Raw genomic sequence first — 20,957 nt, 5'->3', positions numbered from 1 at the left:
CGCAAGCTAAAAATAAATAAATAAACTACATGGGTACAAGCGTATGTCCAATAAGGGAGGGTTCTCCTTGAGGACTATCGCAAGGTGGGAGACGTCCCACAAGGCTAACTCGTCATTTACCAAGTAAAATGAAAATTTTATGAAAGATAATGGCCTACATCATACATTCTTTTGAAGGAATCCAAACCCAAGTACCTAACATGATGTTTATATGATGGGTCCAAATTGTCAATGAACTTTTGAACTAGCTCAGCTTTAGGGGGCCTATTAATTAGCTGGGCTGCCTGGTCCCTCCATCTAGCAAAGTAGATTATGGAACCTCCGTTCTTCTTTTGAGAAAGATCTTCAAGTTCGTGCATGGTTACTTGGAAGTCCATGATAGACGAGTATTGATGGATGAAGATGTTAAAAAAATCTTCCCAGGTGAGGAAGTTTTGGGGTCCTGGTAATAAAACCACTGAAGTGGAGTTGGTCCCAAGGACATAGGGAAGGTGGGTAAGCATATTAATTTGATCAGACCTTTGAGGTTTATGGCATTCACAAAGCTCAAAAGGTGGTTACGAGGTTATCCGTCACCTTAAACTTAGCTAACTCCGATCAATTGAACTTTTCTGGTAGTTTTCCAGAAAAGGGTTTTTGATAGAGCGAGAAGTACTTGCTTCCCATGGTCTGTTGAAGAACCATTTTCTCAATCTTTTTTTTTAATCGCGCTCATTTTGGACTTGTTGGGCCGCTAAGGACTGGTTTTCCAAGCATAGATGTTCCATAGTGGCAGTCATTTTTTCCATTTGTGCTAGCATATCTTCAAGCGACATGATTCCAGTAGGTGTAGAGTCGAATTGAGGTTTGAAGATAAGAAACCTTGCAAAAGGAGAACGGTGAACTGAGATGAGTGTTATTGGCTCTTGCACTGGGTGTAAGATTCAAGATGCGTTAGTCGTTGATTTTCAGAATGATGCTAAGTAGCAGAACCGACCCTATGTATAAAACAAAATACATTTAGGATTTCAGATTTTATTTGGACGTAGCTTAGTCTAGACTCGGACTTATTTATTTTGGAAAATGGTTTTCGAATTTTTTTTCTTTGTGAACGTTAAAATTATTTTACAAGCATGAGCGGCATTAGGCCGACATTAGTGTCATTAGGAAGCTAGTAACGACTTACGAATAGATTTTAATGATTAATGTGTTTTAAGAAGTCTATTGCACAAAAGTAGCTTTGAGGCGTGATAATTTTCTGGCGCCAGGGGTGTGCGCTAGAATTTTTTGCGCAGGCATGTGGGCGTGAGTAAACTCTTGCGCCTACATACTCCTTTTTTTGCTTATCCGTGTAGTCTATTTGCTGGTCATTCCATGTTTTGGTAGTTCATTTTTACTGAATTAAACCCTTTGTTTGAGCGTGCGTGCCCTCAAATATTCAGTGTTTCGGCACATAAGTATAATTTATGCGCGTACTGGCCTTTGGGGTAATTTGTAAACACTACATGGATTAGTTTCATGACTTGTTCGATTAACATAATCCCATAAAAATACCTTCGGCGCAATTTTGAATTTGTACTTTTAAGGTGGGTATTATTAACTAGACCAACGTATCGTTTTAAGTACGAATTTGTTTTTTGTCGTTTGAATTATTTGCACAAACGTTAGTTTTTTTATGTACAATAATTTTCTGGAAAACTGTCAAATGGGAGTGAAATAATTCATGCGCACACATTGGTGCGCAAGATATATGTTGCGTCCGGTCCTGTGCGCGAGTGAATTCTCGCGCCAAGGGCCAATTCTCACTTGCATGCATATGCATGCGTGAAAGGTTTCTTGCGCTGGAAATCTTTCGCGCTAAAAGGCGTGTGTGACTTTGTTCTTGAGCACAACCTAGCTAGTTCGCAGAATACTCACAGTTTATTTTATTTGACACGCAGCTAATTAATTATTTTATAACGTCTTAGGCATTTTTATTAACTTTTATAATATCGTTGACTTTAAACTTAGCATTTGATTAGTTAATTTTGCACATAACACATAATCTCTACACGAAACTAACAATTAGCATGATTTTAAGCATAAATATGCACAGTTAGTTATGTAAGTCTTTATGGTATAATAAGCTTGGGTTCCAAAAGGTACCAAACGTATTGTCAATTCCCCAACAAGCCCCTATCGAAGTACCCGAGTTCGTGAACGAAATTTTCAAGGCCTATCCGGTAAACGATGGAGTGGCGCGTACCGAGAATGAACCTATGAGATAAGAAAATTGATTTGGGTGGATGTTCTTGATGGAAATATGTCCTTCACCCAAGGTGCATTAAGTCCAATACCAAGGTTCAGATTAATTGCGAACAATTAATTCAGTGATATCAAGTGATTGGAACAGCTAGCTGGAGCAATGCTTCCGATCAGTGAGTTCTAATGAATATTAAACTCATAGCTTACTCTTGACTGAACCTACAAGGACACACCAATGACACGTAACAGATCACCAGATTAAATGAATCGGAAATTCATTTAATAGCTTTTCGGGAATTAGTTGGAAAACGTATTATACGATACGACCTTGCATCGGAATCGTATATCGTATCGCGAATATTCGTAAGCTAGGCGAAACAAATAAATCGTATCGTACGACGGTAATTCGTCGTATACGAAACGTTAAATAATATCCGGAACGATATTAAGTCGCGACTACGAAGAGCGGCCCACGAGCCGAGTGCACGAGGCACTCAAGGCCCATGGGCGCGCTGGGCATGCAAGCAAAGCCGCAAAAACACGACAGCGCTGGCCCATGGCCGAGCGAGTTGCGCGTGTGTGCGCGCGGGCCGAAGCAGTGACACAGCAACAGCAGCGCGGCCCATGGCCCAGCTAGCCGTGCTCGTCTTGCGTGGGCTTGCTGGCCGGCCTTGCCCCTTGTGGCTTTGTCGGTTGGTAAGGTTATGTTAATAACCTTCTAACCCTTTTTCCAACACATTCATTTCAGTCATACTCAAACCCTAGAGTCACAGAGAACCCTAATTCTCTCTGTGCGTCCAAAGTGAGTTCTTCCCAAAAAGCAAAGTATCTGGATCGATTGTCTAAGCTACGATAATCAAGACGGATCTGATCGTGTCGGTGAACCAAGTAGAGGAACGATAAATGGAGTTCTAAGTTCGTGTTCGTTGAAAATTTGTGGAAAACACGCTTCAAACGTAAGTATGCTTAATATGTGCTTTATACATGCTTCCTGGCTTTGGGGATTGTTTCCGCACATGTTTTTATGTTTAAATGTATTCCCCTACAGTGGTATCATGAGCCTTATGTATTCAAAGCTTATTTTAGCATGATTTATTTGTTTTTGCATCTGTCGAAAATTTGGGATTTTTTGTTGAATTTTCGGAATTATTATGAATTATTGGATGAATTGCGTAATAAGCTGTTCCGAAATCAAAAAGATTCGTTTTTTCGATTTTTAAAACCCTAATCTAATTGAAAATGATTTTCTAAGATCAACTCATGGGAACGAAATTGCAAAAAAAGGCCTCGAAGTGTCGTGCGGGCTGCTCGGACCGTAATTCAATTAAAAGGTCGACCTAAACTACTCGGAATTGCTTGAAATTTTGATACAATGTTTCTGGTTATATTCTGGATTTATGGTAAAATGTTCAGATTTTTCCGATAAGTATAAGCCCTAATTTTTCCTTTCCCCAATTCGTAAAATTTAGAACCCTAATTTATTTTTAAATAATTTTGGTTTAATAATTCGGTTAATTGGGAAAGGGAATATAATTTCATGGGTCAGTGGAAAATTTTAAAAATTATTGGATTAAAATTTTGAATGATTTCGTCAATTTTAATCGCACTTAAACCTAATTATTAAAATCTGAAATTTAAATGTTAAAGAACGATTTAAAGTTTTGGATTTTATTATTTAAAAGTTCGAATTTTTCAAGTTGATTCGTTCGTTCTTAAAAATTTGAATAATGATAGCCTTGATTTAATAATTACACGAAATTGGATTGTCGTTAAAGTTTATTAAATCGTTAAAAGTCGTTGTTTTTCGAAAATAAAAATCGTAACCTTTTGAAAAATAATATTAATGCAAGTTCGTGAAATTAAATTTATTTTTAATTGAGTTGGTCCGTAGGCACGAACCAAAGGCATGAACACGATGTATGGTGGACGTATGGCTCGACGAGCCATGCGGGCTGCTGTACGAGAGCCGAGCCGCAGCGACACGGGCAACAGCAAGCGAGCTGCGTGCCTCGTGCGCGCTGGGCGAGGAAAGGGCAAGCAATGCTTGCGGGTGCTGCGACGAAGAAAGGCGCAAGGCCTGCGACGTCCAGGGCAGCGATGGCACAACGACGAGCGCGCAGGGCAGCGACGAGCTGTGGGCACGCGCGCGCTAGGCTGTGGGGTGTGCGAGCTTGCTCGTGCGCCTCGTAGGCCACACGCAAGGGCAATGGGTTGGGCGCAAGCCTAGCCCAACTATGCACTTGGACTTTTTTCGTTGAAAAGTGTTTATTTCGTTGGGCTTCGAATATTTGCATTAATTTGGGCTAACGGGATTTTTAATTTAATATTTTATTTGCTTGGGCCGGGCCGCGAGTTTTAATTTATTATTTCATAATTAATTATCCGGAATAATTATTGGTTTGAGTGGGAGCCACTAAATGAAATTAAAATGAAATAATTATTTTTTAATTATTTTCTTAGGTCGCATTATTTTAATTCAATTCAATTTTAATTAGAATAAAGTCAAAGGATTAATAATTGGGAAATTGATTAATCTTTTAGGACGCGTTTATGTGAACGTGAATTTTAATTAATTCACGTAAATACTTGCACATTTACATGGGCCATTCGTTTTAGCACACGAATGGGTGAATGCATAAAATATGTATATTTTATGTAATGCAGGTACTCCAAGTGACTAGTATGGCCATTTAGGATAGTTAAATACGGTATGCGTACCGTTCTATCTTTGAATGTAAAGGTTTAAATATGGTCTGCGTACCATGGAAATTTTGATGTAATTTATTATTTTCAAGTATTTCTAAGTTTAGAACTTTAAGTTAGCATTTGAACGAAGATTCAAGACGATGCCAACCTAACAAGGAGGTGATGAAGATTAGATGCTTCAAGACAAGATGTTTTGGGCCATACTAGATCACCATTTATTTATGCACTTTGATATATATATTATGCTTGAATGTATGAATGTATGTATGCTTTGCATGAATAGGTTGTTTCGCGTGACTCGAGTAGATTAAGTTCACTAAATAATCGAACCAAAATAGAAACAACTAGGTCAAAAGTAATATTGAGTTTAAAGATTGCCTTCCAAATCAAGCACTTACAAAAGTCTAAGGATCTAAAATAGTAGGTTTACGCCAAAGCGAGGTGCTATTTTAGTTGGCTTAGGTGGTAAGGCGCCCCAAAGGAGCACGTTGATTGTGGTTTCAACTCAAACAACAATGGGATTATGTTGTGGCAATGGGATAAATTATGGTATTAATTTATTAACCAAGAGTAACTTGGAGGTTACTAGAAATAGGTTTTGCTTACCTAGAATCTTAAAATACTTAAGACATGCCCAAGCTGCTTAAGGATTTATGACTTTTAGGGTGTTGGAATCGTTTCATTCATTTTTGGACCATGTTTTATTTTTTGCATGAATGAAATGTTTAATAGCTTTGATGATTGCGTGAATGCTTTTATTTCAAGTTACACTACTACATTTCTTATCAGATGCAACGCCTAAGTTGCATTAGGCATCAAAATCCGTCGCATTAGACCTAATGCGACGAAAAATGACCCTTGCATTAGGCCTAATGCGACGATCTGTGACCTAATGCAACGGGAAATTAATACCGTCGCATTAGATAAACATCTAATGCGACGGTCCTTAGATGGGGTGTCGCATTAGATCTTTAGCTAATGCGACGGTTATTTAAGCTAATGCGACGGTTATTTTAGCTAATGCGATGGTTATTTTAGCTAATGCGGCGGATATCTATGTTGGCTTAAAGAAATAATGCAACGCGTTTTAGCCTAATGCAACGGTAATTTATTATCAAAATAAATCTGTTGAGCACCTAATGCAACGGGTTCATTTATTCATAATAATAATAAAAAATAATAATTAAAATTAAAATTAAAATTAGTTTTCTAAATTAAGAAAGGATGTCAATAATAAAAGATTTTCATTGACTTAAAGAGTAATACTACAATATTAGTGCCCATAGGACACATGCATTACAAAACAGTCGTTCACTAATTAATTTAGTGTTTTTAATAACAAAAATGCATAAAATTAAAAGCCACATAAACAAATTCAACATTACTAGAAATCACAAAATCACTCAAAAACAAACAAGAGCCTCCACCGTGTCATTGCTAGATCTACATTAATTTCTTCTCCATTTAGCTCACCATGCTTCTGCAAGTTTATATCACGAATGGGCACAAGTTAGAGATGATGCACTAGCTAAAACACGATAAATTAAATAATTTTATAAACTACATGTTTATTCAAATAAAGCATGAAATTTCACAAAAAAGTAAGCAATACCTAGATACAACTATGTGGTTGATCTGCCTTTCCTTTTATTCAATTCATCCTGCAAAATTTAAGCCTGCCACTAACTAGTACCAAACAAGTTATTAAATCGTTAGTAATCTTTGATAACAATATGATAAGAGATCATTAGATTGAACCAAAAACTCAAAAATTATGAAACCAAACACAAAAGAAATTAGCTAACAATCAAAACCTACCTTTAACTTGCTCCAAAAAACATGTGGTTGGCATATCAATGGATTCTAATTAACATAGCAGAAGAATCAAAGTAAAACACTAGTAGAAAAATATTGATTTGCTGCCATGACTTAGCGGCGTTAATTTGAGAACGCCTCTAACTAAATGACAAAATAGATGAATTAGGTGAAAAATTCTTCCTTTGCGGCGTTATCTTGAATTATGACGCCTCAAACCATTTTAATTTGCGGCGTCATCACGTTTAACGCCGCAAAGTGTTGTCGTACAGAAATATATTCACCCGCGTTTAGGTTCTTTCTTTTGCTTCTCGTCCTTTCACATACCCACATTCTTCTTCCTTCAACCTCATCTCCACCATCGCCGTCTGTCCTTCGCCTCATCTCCACCACCGAATTCACCGGGAAAGTGAAGCTTCAGATTCATCTCCACCGTCACTGTTTGTCCTTCTACCTCATCTCCACTACTTTCGTTCTTACTTAAGGTAAATTGTGCTTCCACTGACTCCTCCTCATCCTTGCCGTTTTTCGGTTCAATTCCCCTTGTTTCAGTCTCTCAATTAACATGAATTGTGTATGAGTCATCGAATCTCTCTTGCTCTCTCCTCTCCTCTCCTCTCTCCACCGAAAATATAAACCCTAATTATCAAATTCAAATTTTGGCTTAGAAGAACCTTAAAATAGCTTCGAAGTTGAGGTAAGGTAATTTCGTATGTCTAATTTCTTTTGCAAATTTTATATTTAGGTGAGGTGCTTCGAAGAAAGAATATCACAAATTTGAGAAAAACACAAGTTTTATTCTAGTAAGACATATTTTTTCTTGCTAAAATTCTACTTAATTTTGTGAGTTTTACTTTAATTGTTGAATTGTTTATTTATATTTTCTGGGTTTGATTTGAAATGAGTGCAGAAATGATGGAGGATGTTGCAACCTCAAGATCTAGAAGATAATTCAGAAGGTGAATTTTTTAATTAAATTTATTGATTTGTTGTGGCCTGAAAAAACATGGAGGTTGTTGCAACCTCATATTCTTTCTGTTTGATATGTTCTTCTATCTTTAGTCCCATTTTCAGAAACAATATTGCTTCTAAAATTCCAACAACAAAACAAATACTCTGCCTATTACTCTATATAAACTACCATTAAGCAATAAAAGACTGAAAGAATCATGTTAGAATAAATTGAAGAGTATCCGGTGCAGCTGGTCTTTCCAACTAATTAATGGATTGGTGAAAATCGTATATGTATAATCCAGACATACCAATTTTTTACCTATATCTCATTGTACAGCAAAATATCACAGTTCTGTACTGTTCTAAATTTATCACAGTATTTGCGTCGTCTTGATGTGTATGAGTAGATGGCTGATGCTGCTGCCCTTCTCAGAGTTATCTGTTGAGCTAGTTTTTCTGATTTATTTTCAACATGGATGTCGTTGGAGAAGGCTATTCGAGGTTTCGTTTATTTTTCTTCTCCAATCGCTTAATTTAGGAGATTGGTAACACCTCTATGGAACAGACAAATCTTTTATACACTTATTAGGTAACCCGAAATTAGCTACTGGTTAACTTTTATCCGGCTTTGGTTTCTGATGCAGTGTTTCAATATAGGCTAAACATTGTCTTTTAAAGGGATTGTTTTGATGTTTTCTATTTTCGGATGGTGAAAGTGGTTTTAGTGGCGGTGATGCTACTGCAGGAGGTGGAGCAGGGGAAGGGAGGAGTGTTTGAGTTTGAGTTTCCAATATGGGAGGAGAGAGAAAGAAAAGATAAAAATGCTCTTCCAACGATGTTAAGCGACAACTTCTCGAATAATCAGTCTTAATTTTTATCATTCCTATGCTCTCTGCGAATGATTGCTTCATTTAGACCCATTAGTTTCTGAAATGGAAACTATTTTTTGTTATGATCATCTTTTTTTTGATAAACTTGTTATGATCATCTATAGGGTTTTTGTGTTGTTACTTTGGCATTCAAAAGACTAGGGAATCAATTTAAGTAAGTAAAAATTAGTTTTAGTCAGTAAAAATAATTTCATTTTAGGTGAAGAGAACAGTGACTTAATACTCATACAACACGAGAAAACTAAGGGTCTGAGTTCTATGACTCGGTGACCATGTTTGAGCTACTCTTATTTCATTATGTCCGTGTTTTATACTTTTTAACTCATCATGTGTATGTGTGTTCTTATTTTCTACCTAAACAATCTAATATCTGAGAATGAACACGAATATTTGCAGTTGAGAACTAAGGTAAATAAGGTACTGGAATTTGCACGAACTGAGAAGTTAATTGGGCCGAGCTTAGAAGCAAAGGTTTATATTCACACCCCAGATGCAAGCCTTTCCAACAGATTACATGAGATGTGTGAAACAGAGATCGATGCTGATTCACTTCATCATCTCTTTATTACCTCTCAGGTAATTTTCACATCTTTATAGGGTAGATATTCTTTTCTCTTGTTTTGTTGTGTAATTTAAAGTTTCAAATTTATTTACCCAGTTATTAATTGGATTATATGTACAGGCCAAGATTATTTCGTGTATAGAGGACATTCCTAGTGGGATACCATATACCGGGGAGTATGTTGTTCAAGGAAGTGATAAAAAGGTTTGGATTGGTGTGTCAAGAGCACAAGGCTCAAAATGTGAGAGATGCTGGAATTACTCAACACAAGTTGGTTCCTTCACCGAGCATCCGACTCTTTGTCCTCGCTGCTATAACGTTGTTGGCATTCAGCCGATTCCTGAACTAGCTGCTGCCACTTGAAATTTTGAAGAGGATTGCTTCGTTTATTTCTTGAGTAGCCATTGTTTCTTGGGTACGTTTTGCCTCAAATAGATTTTTTGTAGTTGCAAAGTATTTAATAGTTGGTAAAAAAAATATTTTTACTTACCGGAGAATCTCAAATGTTAAAGATAAGAAGGAATGATGTTCCTGGGAGGATATTCATATCGGCGCAGTTGAAAGAAACAAAACACAAGCTTTGTTCGGATCAGACTTTCAGTTCTGACCAGTTTCAGACTTTCAGTTCTGATCAGTTCAAGCTTTGTTCTGATCAGACTTTCAGTTCTGATCAGTTTCAGACTTTCAGTTCTGATCAGTTCAAGCTTTTTTCTGATTAGACTTTCAGTTCATATCAGTTTTAGACTTTTAGGTTTGATCAGATGCAAGCTTCTGTTTTTTTTTCCAGCTATTTGTACGTTTATCTGACACAGCACAGCAGAACACACACACATCACACACACACACCTGAAATACACACAACACACTCAAACACACAACACAGGTAACACTGACAGCAGAACACACACACAACAGAACACACGCATCTATTCTATTACATGTTAGTTCTAGTCAAAGTTGACCAGGATTGACTTTTTTGAGATTTTGGTCAAAGTTGACCAGCGTTGCAGTGTGGAGGTAACTTCCACGTAAATAAGATTTGATATTTATAGTTTGTATATATTTATTTTTTACTTAATCTAAATTCTAATTTTTTATTTCTAGTGCGCTCAACAAAAGGGAGGCCTTGAGCGTGGATTTTACGTAATGTGGTACATGTTTGATTTAGTCTCCGGCTGCAATGATGTTTCAGATTTAGAGAAGGTAAGGGTGTTATCCTTGTTATTTGTTTAATTTATTTTTGGAATTTAATTTAGTTATGTTTTGGTTCTGTCTTGTTCTGTTTGCTTCTGTTCTGTTTTGGTTTTGGTTACTTTGCTTCTGGTTCTGTTTTGGTTTGGTTGCAATGTTCATTTAAAGAGCATACAATAGCGAAAACAATCATTATAGTCAAAATATATCATGTAACGAACAAACGAACCTTAAATGTGCATAACTTGACAAAAAAATATGAGAATGAGTCTTAGAAACCTAATACTAAGTAATTAAACATGTAGATGACGAAAGTAGAGGAGAATGAGTCTAATTAACCTAATATTAAGTATATTAAACATTTAAAGGGTTTAGAATACCAATCTAAGTTCACGGGTAAGAGTTGGGAGCAAAAACGACTATAACAGTCAAAATATGACCTATAATGATCATTAAAGCCTTAAACCCGCATAACTTGACCAAAGTAGATGAGAATGATTCTAAGTAACCTAATAATAAGAATATTAAACATTTAAAGCGTTTAGAATACCAATCTAAGTTCACAGGTTAGAGTTGGGAGCAAAAACGACTATAACAGTCAAAATATGACCTATAATGATCAATAAAGCCTTAAACGCGCATAACTTGACCAAAGTAGATGAGAATGAGTCTAAGTAACCTAATAATAAGTATATTAAACATTTAAAGGGTTTATAATACCAATCTAAGTTCACGGGTTAGAGTTGGGAGCAAAAAGGACTATAATAGTCAAAATATGACCTATAATAATGATCAATAAAGCCTTAAACGCGCATAACTTGACCAAAGTAGATGAGAATGAGTCTAAGTAACCTAATACTAAGTATAATAAACATTTAAAGGGTTTAGAATACTAATCTAAGTTCACAGGTTAGAGTTGGAAGCAAAAACGACTATAACAGTCAAAATATGACCTATAATGATCAATAAAGCCTTAAACGCGCATAACTTGACCAAAGTAGATGAGAATGAGTCTAAGTAACCTAATACTAATTATATTTAAAATTTAAAGCGCTTAGAATACCAATCTAAGTTCAATGGGTATGACCTTTATTGTCATGAATATGACTATAACAGTCAAAATATGACCTTTATTGTTTCAGTGGACTAAGTTTTATTGATGGAAAGACACACAATTTTTGGTTCCTTTATTGTCATGAATAATGTTGTTGTCATGTTGTCAAGGTTCTTGATTCTAAGGGCTTCGCCCTTCTATGCTTAGCCATGGTTCGAGGACCTAGGAGGCAACAACTTTTTAGATCATCTAACCGAAGATAACTAATTTTATGATATATATATTATTTTGTTAGGTTTGCACACCAATGAGTGGAGATCCTTTCACCGATGAGCAAATTGATGAAATACGAGACAAATGGGCATCATACTTCACCGAACATTGTGTGTAATTAACGCTTCATCGATCTCTTTTTGTGGATGTTTCATGCTATTAAAATCATATATAATTGCCTTATTATATTTTTGGTGCAATTTTGTAACGTATGAAGTGTAAAAGATATAGTTATTATAGACTTGAAACTATTTAGGTGGTTTATTTTTGTAAACATATGATGGTTAACTTATATGTAAAAATCAAAGTTTCTTGGAAGTTATTGGTGGTTGATGACACTTTTGAACGTTGTATAAATGTGGCGTGAGTACAGGTTCTATATTTTTGCGATTGTTTAATTCACAAAAAATATATTATTTATTATAAAAAAATTACAAATTATTCGCGGCGTATAAACTCCCGCAATTTTACAAAAATTTGAGGCGTTCAGGTAGAAACGCCGCCATACAATTCATATAATTTGAGGCGTTTTTGCTTAATAACGCCGCAAATGAATGATTGATTTGAGGCGTTTTTTAACGCCGTAAATCAATACCATTCATTTGCTGCCACTCTATTTGCTGCTACGCCTAAAACGCCGCAAATCAATATAAAAGTGACGCCTCAAATCAATATTTTTCTACTAGTGAAAGTTAATGATCATGCAATGTACAATACAACAAGCTGGAGAAAGACAAAGGTTGCCAACATGCTATTAAGAGAGATAAGGTTCCATAAAGGTTAAGGCCATACCAAAAAAAAAACCCACAAAATAAGCAAACATTTTGCCCAACTGTCGAATCTAAAACTCACTCCTACAAATTCAACATTAGCCATATCCTAGACTACCACCTTCAAAAATCAATGACAATCACTATAATTTTTATCAGACAACAGATAGGAGAATCCAATAAAAGAAAGAAGAAAAGTTAATCAGTGAATAATAAATCTACTTCAACCAGCTTATAGATAATATCGAAACACAATAGTTGACCATGTTAGTTACCACCACATGGCCACATAGTCACATACCGTAGTAATGTCCTAGTCCTAGCGTGCTTAGCCTCACACTGACTCTTGGAACAGACAAAGTAATTGAGACTCTCAAAGACCATAAGCTTTCGAACAAAAAACAAAACTAACCTATTACGGATCCCAGTATCCCACCAAGGAAAAAAAACACAAGTTACCCTAACCTTAGCTAGTGGAAGCCAAAATACCGATATTGTTATATTCACTTTCTCAAGATTCTCATCAATCACATTGAAATGCAAAATTCAATATCTCAACTTTCTAACCAACAGTAGTGGAATGCACTATTCATCCTTCAATTATTCCATAACTATTCTTTATCAAATCTAATAAGATCGGTGTCCAAAATATGTTTCTAATTTGTGTCATGTTGATTCAGTGATTAAGGAGCATGACCCATTCACCTAATAAGCAGAGTATGAGCTGGTCAGTATCAGATAGGCATCTCAAATAGCGTTCCAAATGCATACCAGATAGCACTTCCTACATTACACTGACTATAATGTAGTTCCTAGTTTTAATTTGCCACCAATTGAAACCAATTCAGTCAACACCAAAGAGAACTTAATAACAAATTGAAGTATAGAAACTGAACAGATTCATCAGCTATTTTTTAAAGCACACAACTGACAAGGTAAAATTCTAAATCACTGATTAGGTTGCAAGAAATAAATAAGGATCATGTATGTTATAACTTTATCGTTTGATTCTAAATTTTAATAAATATAAAGGACACATGGTAATAGAACTAAGAAATCCTCCCAACACATTGATGCAAAGAGAAGATGAGACATATAGTCATAAAATGTAACTAAAATAAATGATCGACAACGCCAACCAAACATAGAAATGAAAGTAGTTCAATGAATTCCCTATCAAAATTTTCCAATATGTAATCTGCAAACTTTTCTGCCACTCACAAAATACCATGTCTATAAATCTATTTATTTCCTTAAGGTAAGGTCCATAATGCAGGAACTTGGAAAGTTAATCTATGAAGTACGAACATGTTGCAGACAGACACAAAGAAGATATCTGATGTGTCTATATTTTTTGAGACAATGCCATACAGATTGGATAAAAGCTCTTGTCATATTGATTATGATTAGGTAGTTCAATCTTTCCTCTGTTAGACTCCTCTGAGGTTCCCAACGCCTTAACCTTCTGAAGAATTGAAACTTTTTCTTCTGAGCTATAATTAGTTAATACTTATTTTCTGGAAAATTGCTTGAAATTGAGCATCTTAAAAACTCGTGGTCTCGTCCCGAACCCGTCGGCTGTCGGCGGACTGCCTATTAAGGGAAACTCTAAGTCTCTAACCACTAGAGAAAGGTATCATGGTATCTCATAATCTAATCTTTGATATTGGATTAAAAACGAGGGGGGAATAAGAAAAAAGGACAAGCCATACTTCAAAAAAGACTGAAAAACACAAACATCTTAGTATCTTACAATTGCCAAGACCACCCCATCCTTTATTGATGATTCCTCTTTGCCCAGTGAGTTCCAGAGCTTGTACAATTATCTTGGTCATCTTCTCAGGTTCTTGGACAGGGTGGTAAGGAAAACTACAAGGATTAGTTTGGGAGAATGGAAATAGAAATGGACAGATAATATGAGTGCCGTTAAAAGTGAAAAATTAAAGAAAATAAACAAGTGTACATAATTAATCATGTTGAAACCTTGATTACATCTTTAGAGGGTTCAAAGAAACATAGTGGTTCAAAAGGATGTATGTAAAAAGAAATTTTAAAATACCCAGCATCTTGTCTTGAATAAATGTACAAAAAAGCTACTTAGTACTTACCAGGCTGCCAAATCCAATATATATTGGCTTTTGACCCTTTCCAAGCCATTCCACGAGATCTTTGGGAGGTTCATAAGTTGAAGCCAGATCAAGGAAACAGAAACCAACTACGTCAATTTCGGGAACCCAATCTGCAAGGAAATAAATCATAAACATTACAAATAATATAAAGGTACAAGAAAACTCTCCTAGCATAATAATGCCTAGTACCACTAAGAAGGCTCCTTCCCACATAAGACAGGAGTCCCAGGGGAGAAGAAGTCTACAATAGAACCCTATAGAAAAAAGTGAAGATACACAAACCTAAAAGATACAGACCCCCACATTCTTAGATTAATGTCCAAGTCAAAATTCAAGTGTATAATGTAAGTATAGAAACTGAACAGATTCATCAGTTATTTTTTAAAGCACACAACTGAAAAAACACAAACATCTTAGTATCTTACAATTGCCAAGACCACCCCATCCTTTATTGATGATTCCTCTTTGCCCAGTGAGTTCCAGAGCTTGTACAATTATCTTGGTCATCTTCTCAGGTTCTTGGACAGGCTGGTAAGGAAAACTACAAGGATTAGTTTGGGAGAATGGAAATAGATATGGACAGATAATATGAGTGCCGTTAAAAGTGAAAAATTAAAGAAAATAAACAAGTGTACATAATTAAGCATGTTGAAACCTTGATTACATCTTTAGAGGGTTCAAAGAAACATAGTGGTTCAAAAGGATCTATGTAAAAAGAAATTTTGATATACCCAACATCTTGTCTTGAATAAATGTACAAAAAAGTTACTTAGTACTTACCAGGCTGCCAAATCCAATATATATTGGCTTTTGACCCTTTCCAAGCCATTCCACGAGATCTTTGGGAGGTTCATAAGTTGAAGCCAGGTCAAGGAAACAGAAACCAACTACGTCAATTTTGGGTCCCCAATCTGCAAGGAAATAAAGCATAAACATTACAAATAATATAAAGGTACGAGAAAACACAGCTCTCCTAGCATAATAATGCCTAGTACCACTAAGAAGGCTCCCTCCCACATAAGACAGGAGTCCCAGGGGAGAAGAAGTCTACAATAGAACCCTATAGAAAAAAGTGAAGATACACAAACCTAAAAGATACAGACCCCCACATTCTTAGATTAATGTCCAAGTCAAAATTCAAGTGTATAATGTACGTCATTCTCCTGTAGGTACAGATTTTGCCAGAAATTACCAACCAGGTAGCAAAAAATACAATTGTCTACTTATGGAAGTAAAAGTGCCCATGAGAATGGAAACATCATGTTTTCAACTAAAAGAAACAGACTAGAGAAAAGGCCATTAGAATTAAATTCTGCTAGCTGAAGAAGAAGTTTGTTTTAGGTTTATGGTTGTAGGGGAAAAGAAAAACTGAAACCCACAACCAAGAACTAGGGGAAGGATCATCTCGCCACTAGATTAGTATATATGATAAAATGAAGAGCATATCAATAAGAAACAAAACGTATAATACTTTGTCCCTTGATTTTCTCCACTTACCTGAGTTGGCTAAAAAATTCTTCACTTCTATGACTCTATCTTACTTTTATTTCTCCGCCATATCATCCCTTTTTGTCTGCATCCAATACTTTCTTTTACCATTTCTTTTTCTCACTACCAGCTTCCAAAAAAAAATCTACTTTCCAAAAATACAAAAAAAAAAAACTGCTTTCATTACTACACTTGATTTCCATACCAAACCCAAACGTTAAAAAAGTAAAGGGATGGAGAGTATTGAACAAGATATATTTGTAAGAGACACCTATAAACCATTTTCTTTTCTAATTTTAAATGATTAAGGAGTAGATACACTACTAGAAAAATCGGATACAGGGGCAAGTCATAATTGCCCCTAAAAATGGGGATTTAGCCTCTAATGGGTTTTTGAAGCAAAAAAGTGGATGCCTCTAATAAGTCCGTCACTAATTAGTGGTTGCCTCTAAAGGCCCCTTTTTGAGGCAACACAATGTGTTGCCTCTAAAAGTCCATACATTTAGCGACAACCATATATCCCTGCCTCAAAATATAATCAGCAGCATAACCAACAACAAATCAGAAGCAACAACAAACATTATTAGTGTCAATACAACAACAACTCTTATCATGAAGGTCATATAGAGAGTACTATTTAGGCAAACTATTTAGAATGAGATATGTCAGATACCCTGAGATAAGCCATATCTTAATAGTTAAAAACAAGGTAAAACAACCATGGTGAGTCTTAAAGTGGCAAGCGTTGTATCAGCATCGAGGAAGAAGTCTTTGAACAATCTGCTGCAGTAAGTGGAAAGCACAAGCATGACCTGAAATTAAGATTTTGTAAGTGCCACCAAAATAAGTTCATCAATATGCTAAACTTGAAAGCTTGTGTTGCTGCTAAATTGCTATGTTTCAGCAACCAATACCTACTATGGAGCATTGAGCATCAAACTACCTTGTGTTGAGTTAAAACTAACAGCATGAGGCTATATCAGGGCATATGAAATTACGCACTACTCTTATCTCTTATATTATTAGACTTCCAAACTACCTAATTAGTTGTTTTCGTCATAGATTTATATTACATACACTGAGTATAGTTTTTATCTGATTAGAGAATAGTATATATATATATATAGGGGAGGGATCCGGTAAGAACACTCCCTTAGGTAAGAACACTTCTATCAATAAGAACACCTTCTAATCCGTTGGATTAGATTAGATCCAACGATCGGCTACAATAGTGGCAAAATGGTAAAAAACTCAAACTTCCTAAGAACATTAAAGAAACCTAGAACGTGATTTTCTCTCTCATCAAACCAAAATTTCCCCAATTATTTCTCCCTCTCTTAAAACCTCCATGTTTCTCTCTCCAAAATCCCCAAATTTTGCTGAATTTAATCGATAACCTTCCAATTTGTTGTTACATTCTTCGAAAGTTGTCCATATATTGCTTAGAATCATCAACGAATTGAACAAGTTTGAAAGGAAAACCCTAGAAATATCAAAACTCAATTTTCGAATGGATCGAAGTGACAAACTAGCAAAATCTCCAGAAATAGCTTAACAAACAACGAAGGTTAGTAATAATCTATTGATTTCGCACTATAATATCCGTTTTTAATTGTTGATTTTGACTAGTTTTTGAAATTTTCCATAGATCCATGGATTTGCAATGTGTTGAAGCAAATCTACAAAAATATAAGGTGAGTAATAATCTTTGAATTTCGGTCAATTTAAGTGTTTTTTTATTAGTTTTTGTTAATTATTTTTTTCGAATTTTCTGGAAGTTCGTCTATATGTATTGCGATGATGAGAAATTTCCTAGAGCAGATACTAGTCCTCAAGATCTTCTTATACAAATTAATTCGTAAGTAATCTACAATTTTTTTGAGTTTTAAGTACTAATTTAAATTCTATTTGATGTTCTGTATAATGTGATGTTCAATTATTTAAAATTCATGTTCAATTTATTATTTTATTAGTATGCATCTGATTGATAAATTCATGTGGAGATTCGAAATAACTATAATTGATTTCTATTTTTTTGAGGATTAATGCAATGAAATTATAATTTGTTGTGGTTCAAAATAAATGTCCTAACGTTTTTAGAACATAGTTGTTTAGCTTTTAGAACATAATTGTAAGACATGTGAAGTGGGTTTCATACCAGAGTTGTTGCACATAATTATTGTTGTTAGCCTCTAAATGTTTGCATCATTAGTCTGAAGTTGTTTGCCATTTAGGCAGTGTAATATAAAATTTTGACTTCTCTTTTGTTGCACAAACAATGAAAACTTATAATGTGTACGAAAATGGCCTAACTTTTATAGAACATAATTGTTTGTTGTTAGAACATAAGAGAACAATATTTAGAACATAAGGAACAATATTTAGAACAATATTAGACTTTTCTCTTTTAGACCTTAAGGTGTTATTGATGTCGTGTGTTAGTAATGCTTGTAGATTCTTTGGTCATTATGAATGCAAGTTGAAATTAAATTATTTTTTTTTCGTAATTGATCCAACTACAATGTAATGAGATCCCACTGTACTAGGCCTGGTTAAAGGAATAGATGAGGTGGTTTAACAAAGATCTAGACAGGGCTTACTCCTTTATTTTATTAATTATTCTTTCAGCTCTACTGTGACATTAGCTTCAGGCTCCAGCTTGAGTAGGCTCCTGAGTCTATCTGATGATCTATTTTGGAAGACAGGATGAATCCATACTGTGAGGGGGGTCGAAAAAGCGCGAGGCTAATGCGTGACCTTGTCCCTCGTGGGTGTGACGATTCTTTTTATTCAATCAAGTGTAATTGGATTTCCTGTGAGTATACACCCAATTGACTAGTAATATAGGAGTCGCCATTCAGTTTTTAACAACAATGAGAAAAACTGACAAAACCCGGTTATCGTGACATAAAGGGAGTGCAATTATGTTTGACCACGACGGCCGTAGGTTCCCTTGTGATCCCTGGTGTGGGGATCTCTCAATATACACCCGCAAGGTAGAGATTGAGGGTTCGGGGGACTGTAACTACCGAGAGGAGTAATTCCCTCGTCGATAACTCCAGAGGCAGGATATCCTTACTAGCTCAGCATAAATAATTGAAGGGACATGCGTTAACTATTAAACTAATCTGAGTTGATTTTAGCAATATGCAACATATAATACTAATTCGATCGTGATTATCTGATTTAAATAACATTAAGGGACCTAGCATGATAATCCGATTTCCCAAAATATTATATTTGTTAGGCGTGATAGAACAATCATATTAGGTTAGTTTAACTGTTTATAAAAAGGGCGAGGAAAGCAGTTAAATCATCGAAAAGGGACACGTTACGACGCATCCTTGAGAGGTGCGTCACGGTTCTCAGAAAACTAACCACTTTGACTTTGCTATTTCTCCTTTTTATTTAACGAATCTCAATTATGGGATAGGATACGTTCTGTTCGATTTATGGATCGATTGCGACAGAACGCGTGAACAGTTTCGCAGCGAGAGGCTTAGGCTAAGGGGTTTAGAGTCAATACTCAGAATATATTATGTGTTGTTGTGTGTTGTTTCACGTCGAAACTAGGGGCCTATTTATAGGGAAGAGTTTGTGGAAAGATAGAATTGCAGAGTTCTAATCCGCAAAGAATTAGGAAAAGAGACGTACCCAGGTACTTTCAGCGCCCAGGCCTGGGCGCCGAAGATTTCGGCGCCCAGAGCCAGGCGTTGAAAATAGGATCTGGGCAGTTTTGTTTAGTCAGATTCGGATTCCTAAAATCCGTAGAGTTTAAGATTAATTCGAGTTTTTTAGCACGTATCAATTTCATGACGGAATGCGTCTGGGCTCGTTACGAACTCTAGGCTCGTTAGGATTTTGATTAATACGTAACTCTTATTTCCGAATCCTATTAGGAATAGGATTCTCGCGGTTTTCTATCTCATTTAGGATTTATGTTGGAGTGCAACACCTAATTCTGACAGGTTTCTATCTTTTATGATTTACCACTTTTGGAAGCTACCTTTTACGGCAGTTACTATTTTTAGCAGGTTTCCATAAATAGCAGGTTTCGGGTGAAATGAAATGGGGAATCGAGATTCGTTTATTTTATAGGAGATGCGTTGTCAAGTGGAGTTTTTATGCTTTCATCATCGAACCTTTCCCTTGCGGGAACGGGGACAAAAGTAGGTGTCTACACATACCAGAGTGGCAGAGTGCAACAACGTGGTGCGTTTATTTGTGATGGTTGGTTTTCATACCCCTTACTTTATTTTTATGTACGAAAGATCATACATTAATATTTCACCAGATTGACTACTTAGAATATTATGATTTTAATTTTAGGACATGTAGTTGTCAATAGTGATATGATGAAAAAGGTGATGTTAGTGGTCTAACATTCTCTTGAAATCTTAGAAAATATGTGCAAATAGGTCCTTACGATTATTGATAGCATCAAGTTAAATTTAGATGCTAAGATTAAAGTGATAGAACAATAAGCGCTCTTTGGTTTTTGTTTGAGTTAAGTATATTTGTTGTTATTTTAGAACACATGACTTAATTTTTAGAACATAAGGCATACGTTTTAGAACACATGATTTAAGTATTAAAGAAAACTAAAGCCTTAAGTTTTTCAACGTTTACAATGATTTATAGAACATGAGCCCGTTAATTTATCTAAGAATTGAGTTTATAATATAGCTAAGCCATGAGCTATTCCCTAATTTCGATAATCGTAAGTGAAACTTAGATTTTGGTTGGCTCTATTATGCTTACTAACTTTATTAGCGTGTAATAGTTGGCTATATCCTTAAAGCTTACACGAATATTTACCCTTTCTTTAGAGTTAATGTATTTCCATGATTTAGTTTGATTGTTAGGTGTTTGGTATCATGTACCTTGCTACTAAGTTTGATA

The 20,957-nt window shown here is 35.5% G+C and overlaps 1 protein-coding gene across 22 annotated transcripts in view; it reads right to left on the bottom strand.

Annotated features, from left to right (window-relative positions):
• Positions 1 to 6,156: 6,156 nt before the first annotated feature.
• LOC110791801 (sterol 3-beta-glucosyltransferase UGT80A2) overlaps positions 6,157 to 20,957 on the bottom strand; it is a 39,460-nt gene continuing 24,659 nt past the window's right edge. The window contains exons 6-11 of one of the 22 annotated variants that reach the window (XM_056827622.1): positions 15,348 to 15,478; positions 14,993 to 15,095; positions 14,547 to 14,677; positions 6,748 to 6,792; positions 6,542 to 6,615; positions 6,157 to 6,409 (exon numbers count right to left, since the gene is read on the bottom strand). In XM_056827622.1, coding sequence (XP_056683600.1) covers positions 6,586 to 6,615; positions 6,748 to 6,792; positions 14,547 to 14,677; positions 14,993 to 15,095; positions 15,348 to 15,478 — 440 coding nt within the window. In that variant the 3' untranslated portion in view covers positions 6,157 to 6,409; positions 6,542 to 6,585. The other 21 variants (XR_008919760.1, XR_008919770.1, XR_008919757.1 and 18 more) reach the window with 21 other exon arrangements.

The sequence above is a fragment of the Spinacia oleracea genome, chromosome 4, assembly GCF_020520425.1.
Source record: "Spinacia oleracea cultivar Varoflay chromosome 4, BTI_SOV_V1, whole genome shotgun sequence".
Classification (NCBI taxonomy): Eukaryota; Viridiplantae; Streptophyta; class Magnoliopsida; order Caryophyllales; family Amaranthaceae; genus Spinacia; species Spinacia oleracea.
This window is presented reverse-complemented; position numbering and strand designations above follow the sequence as displayed.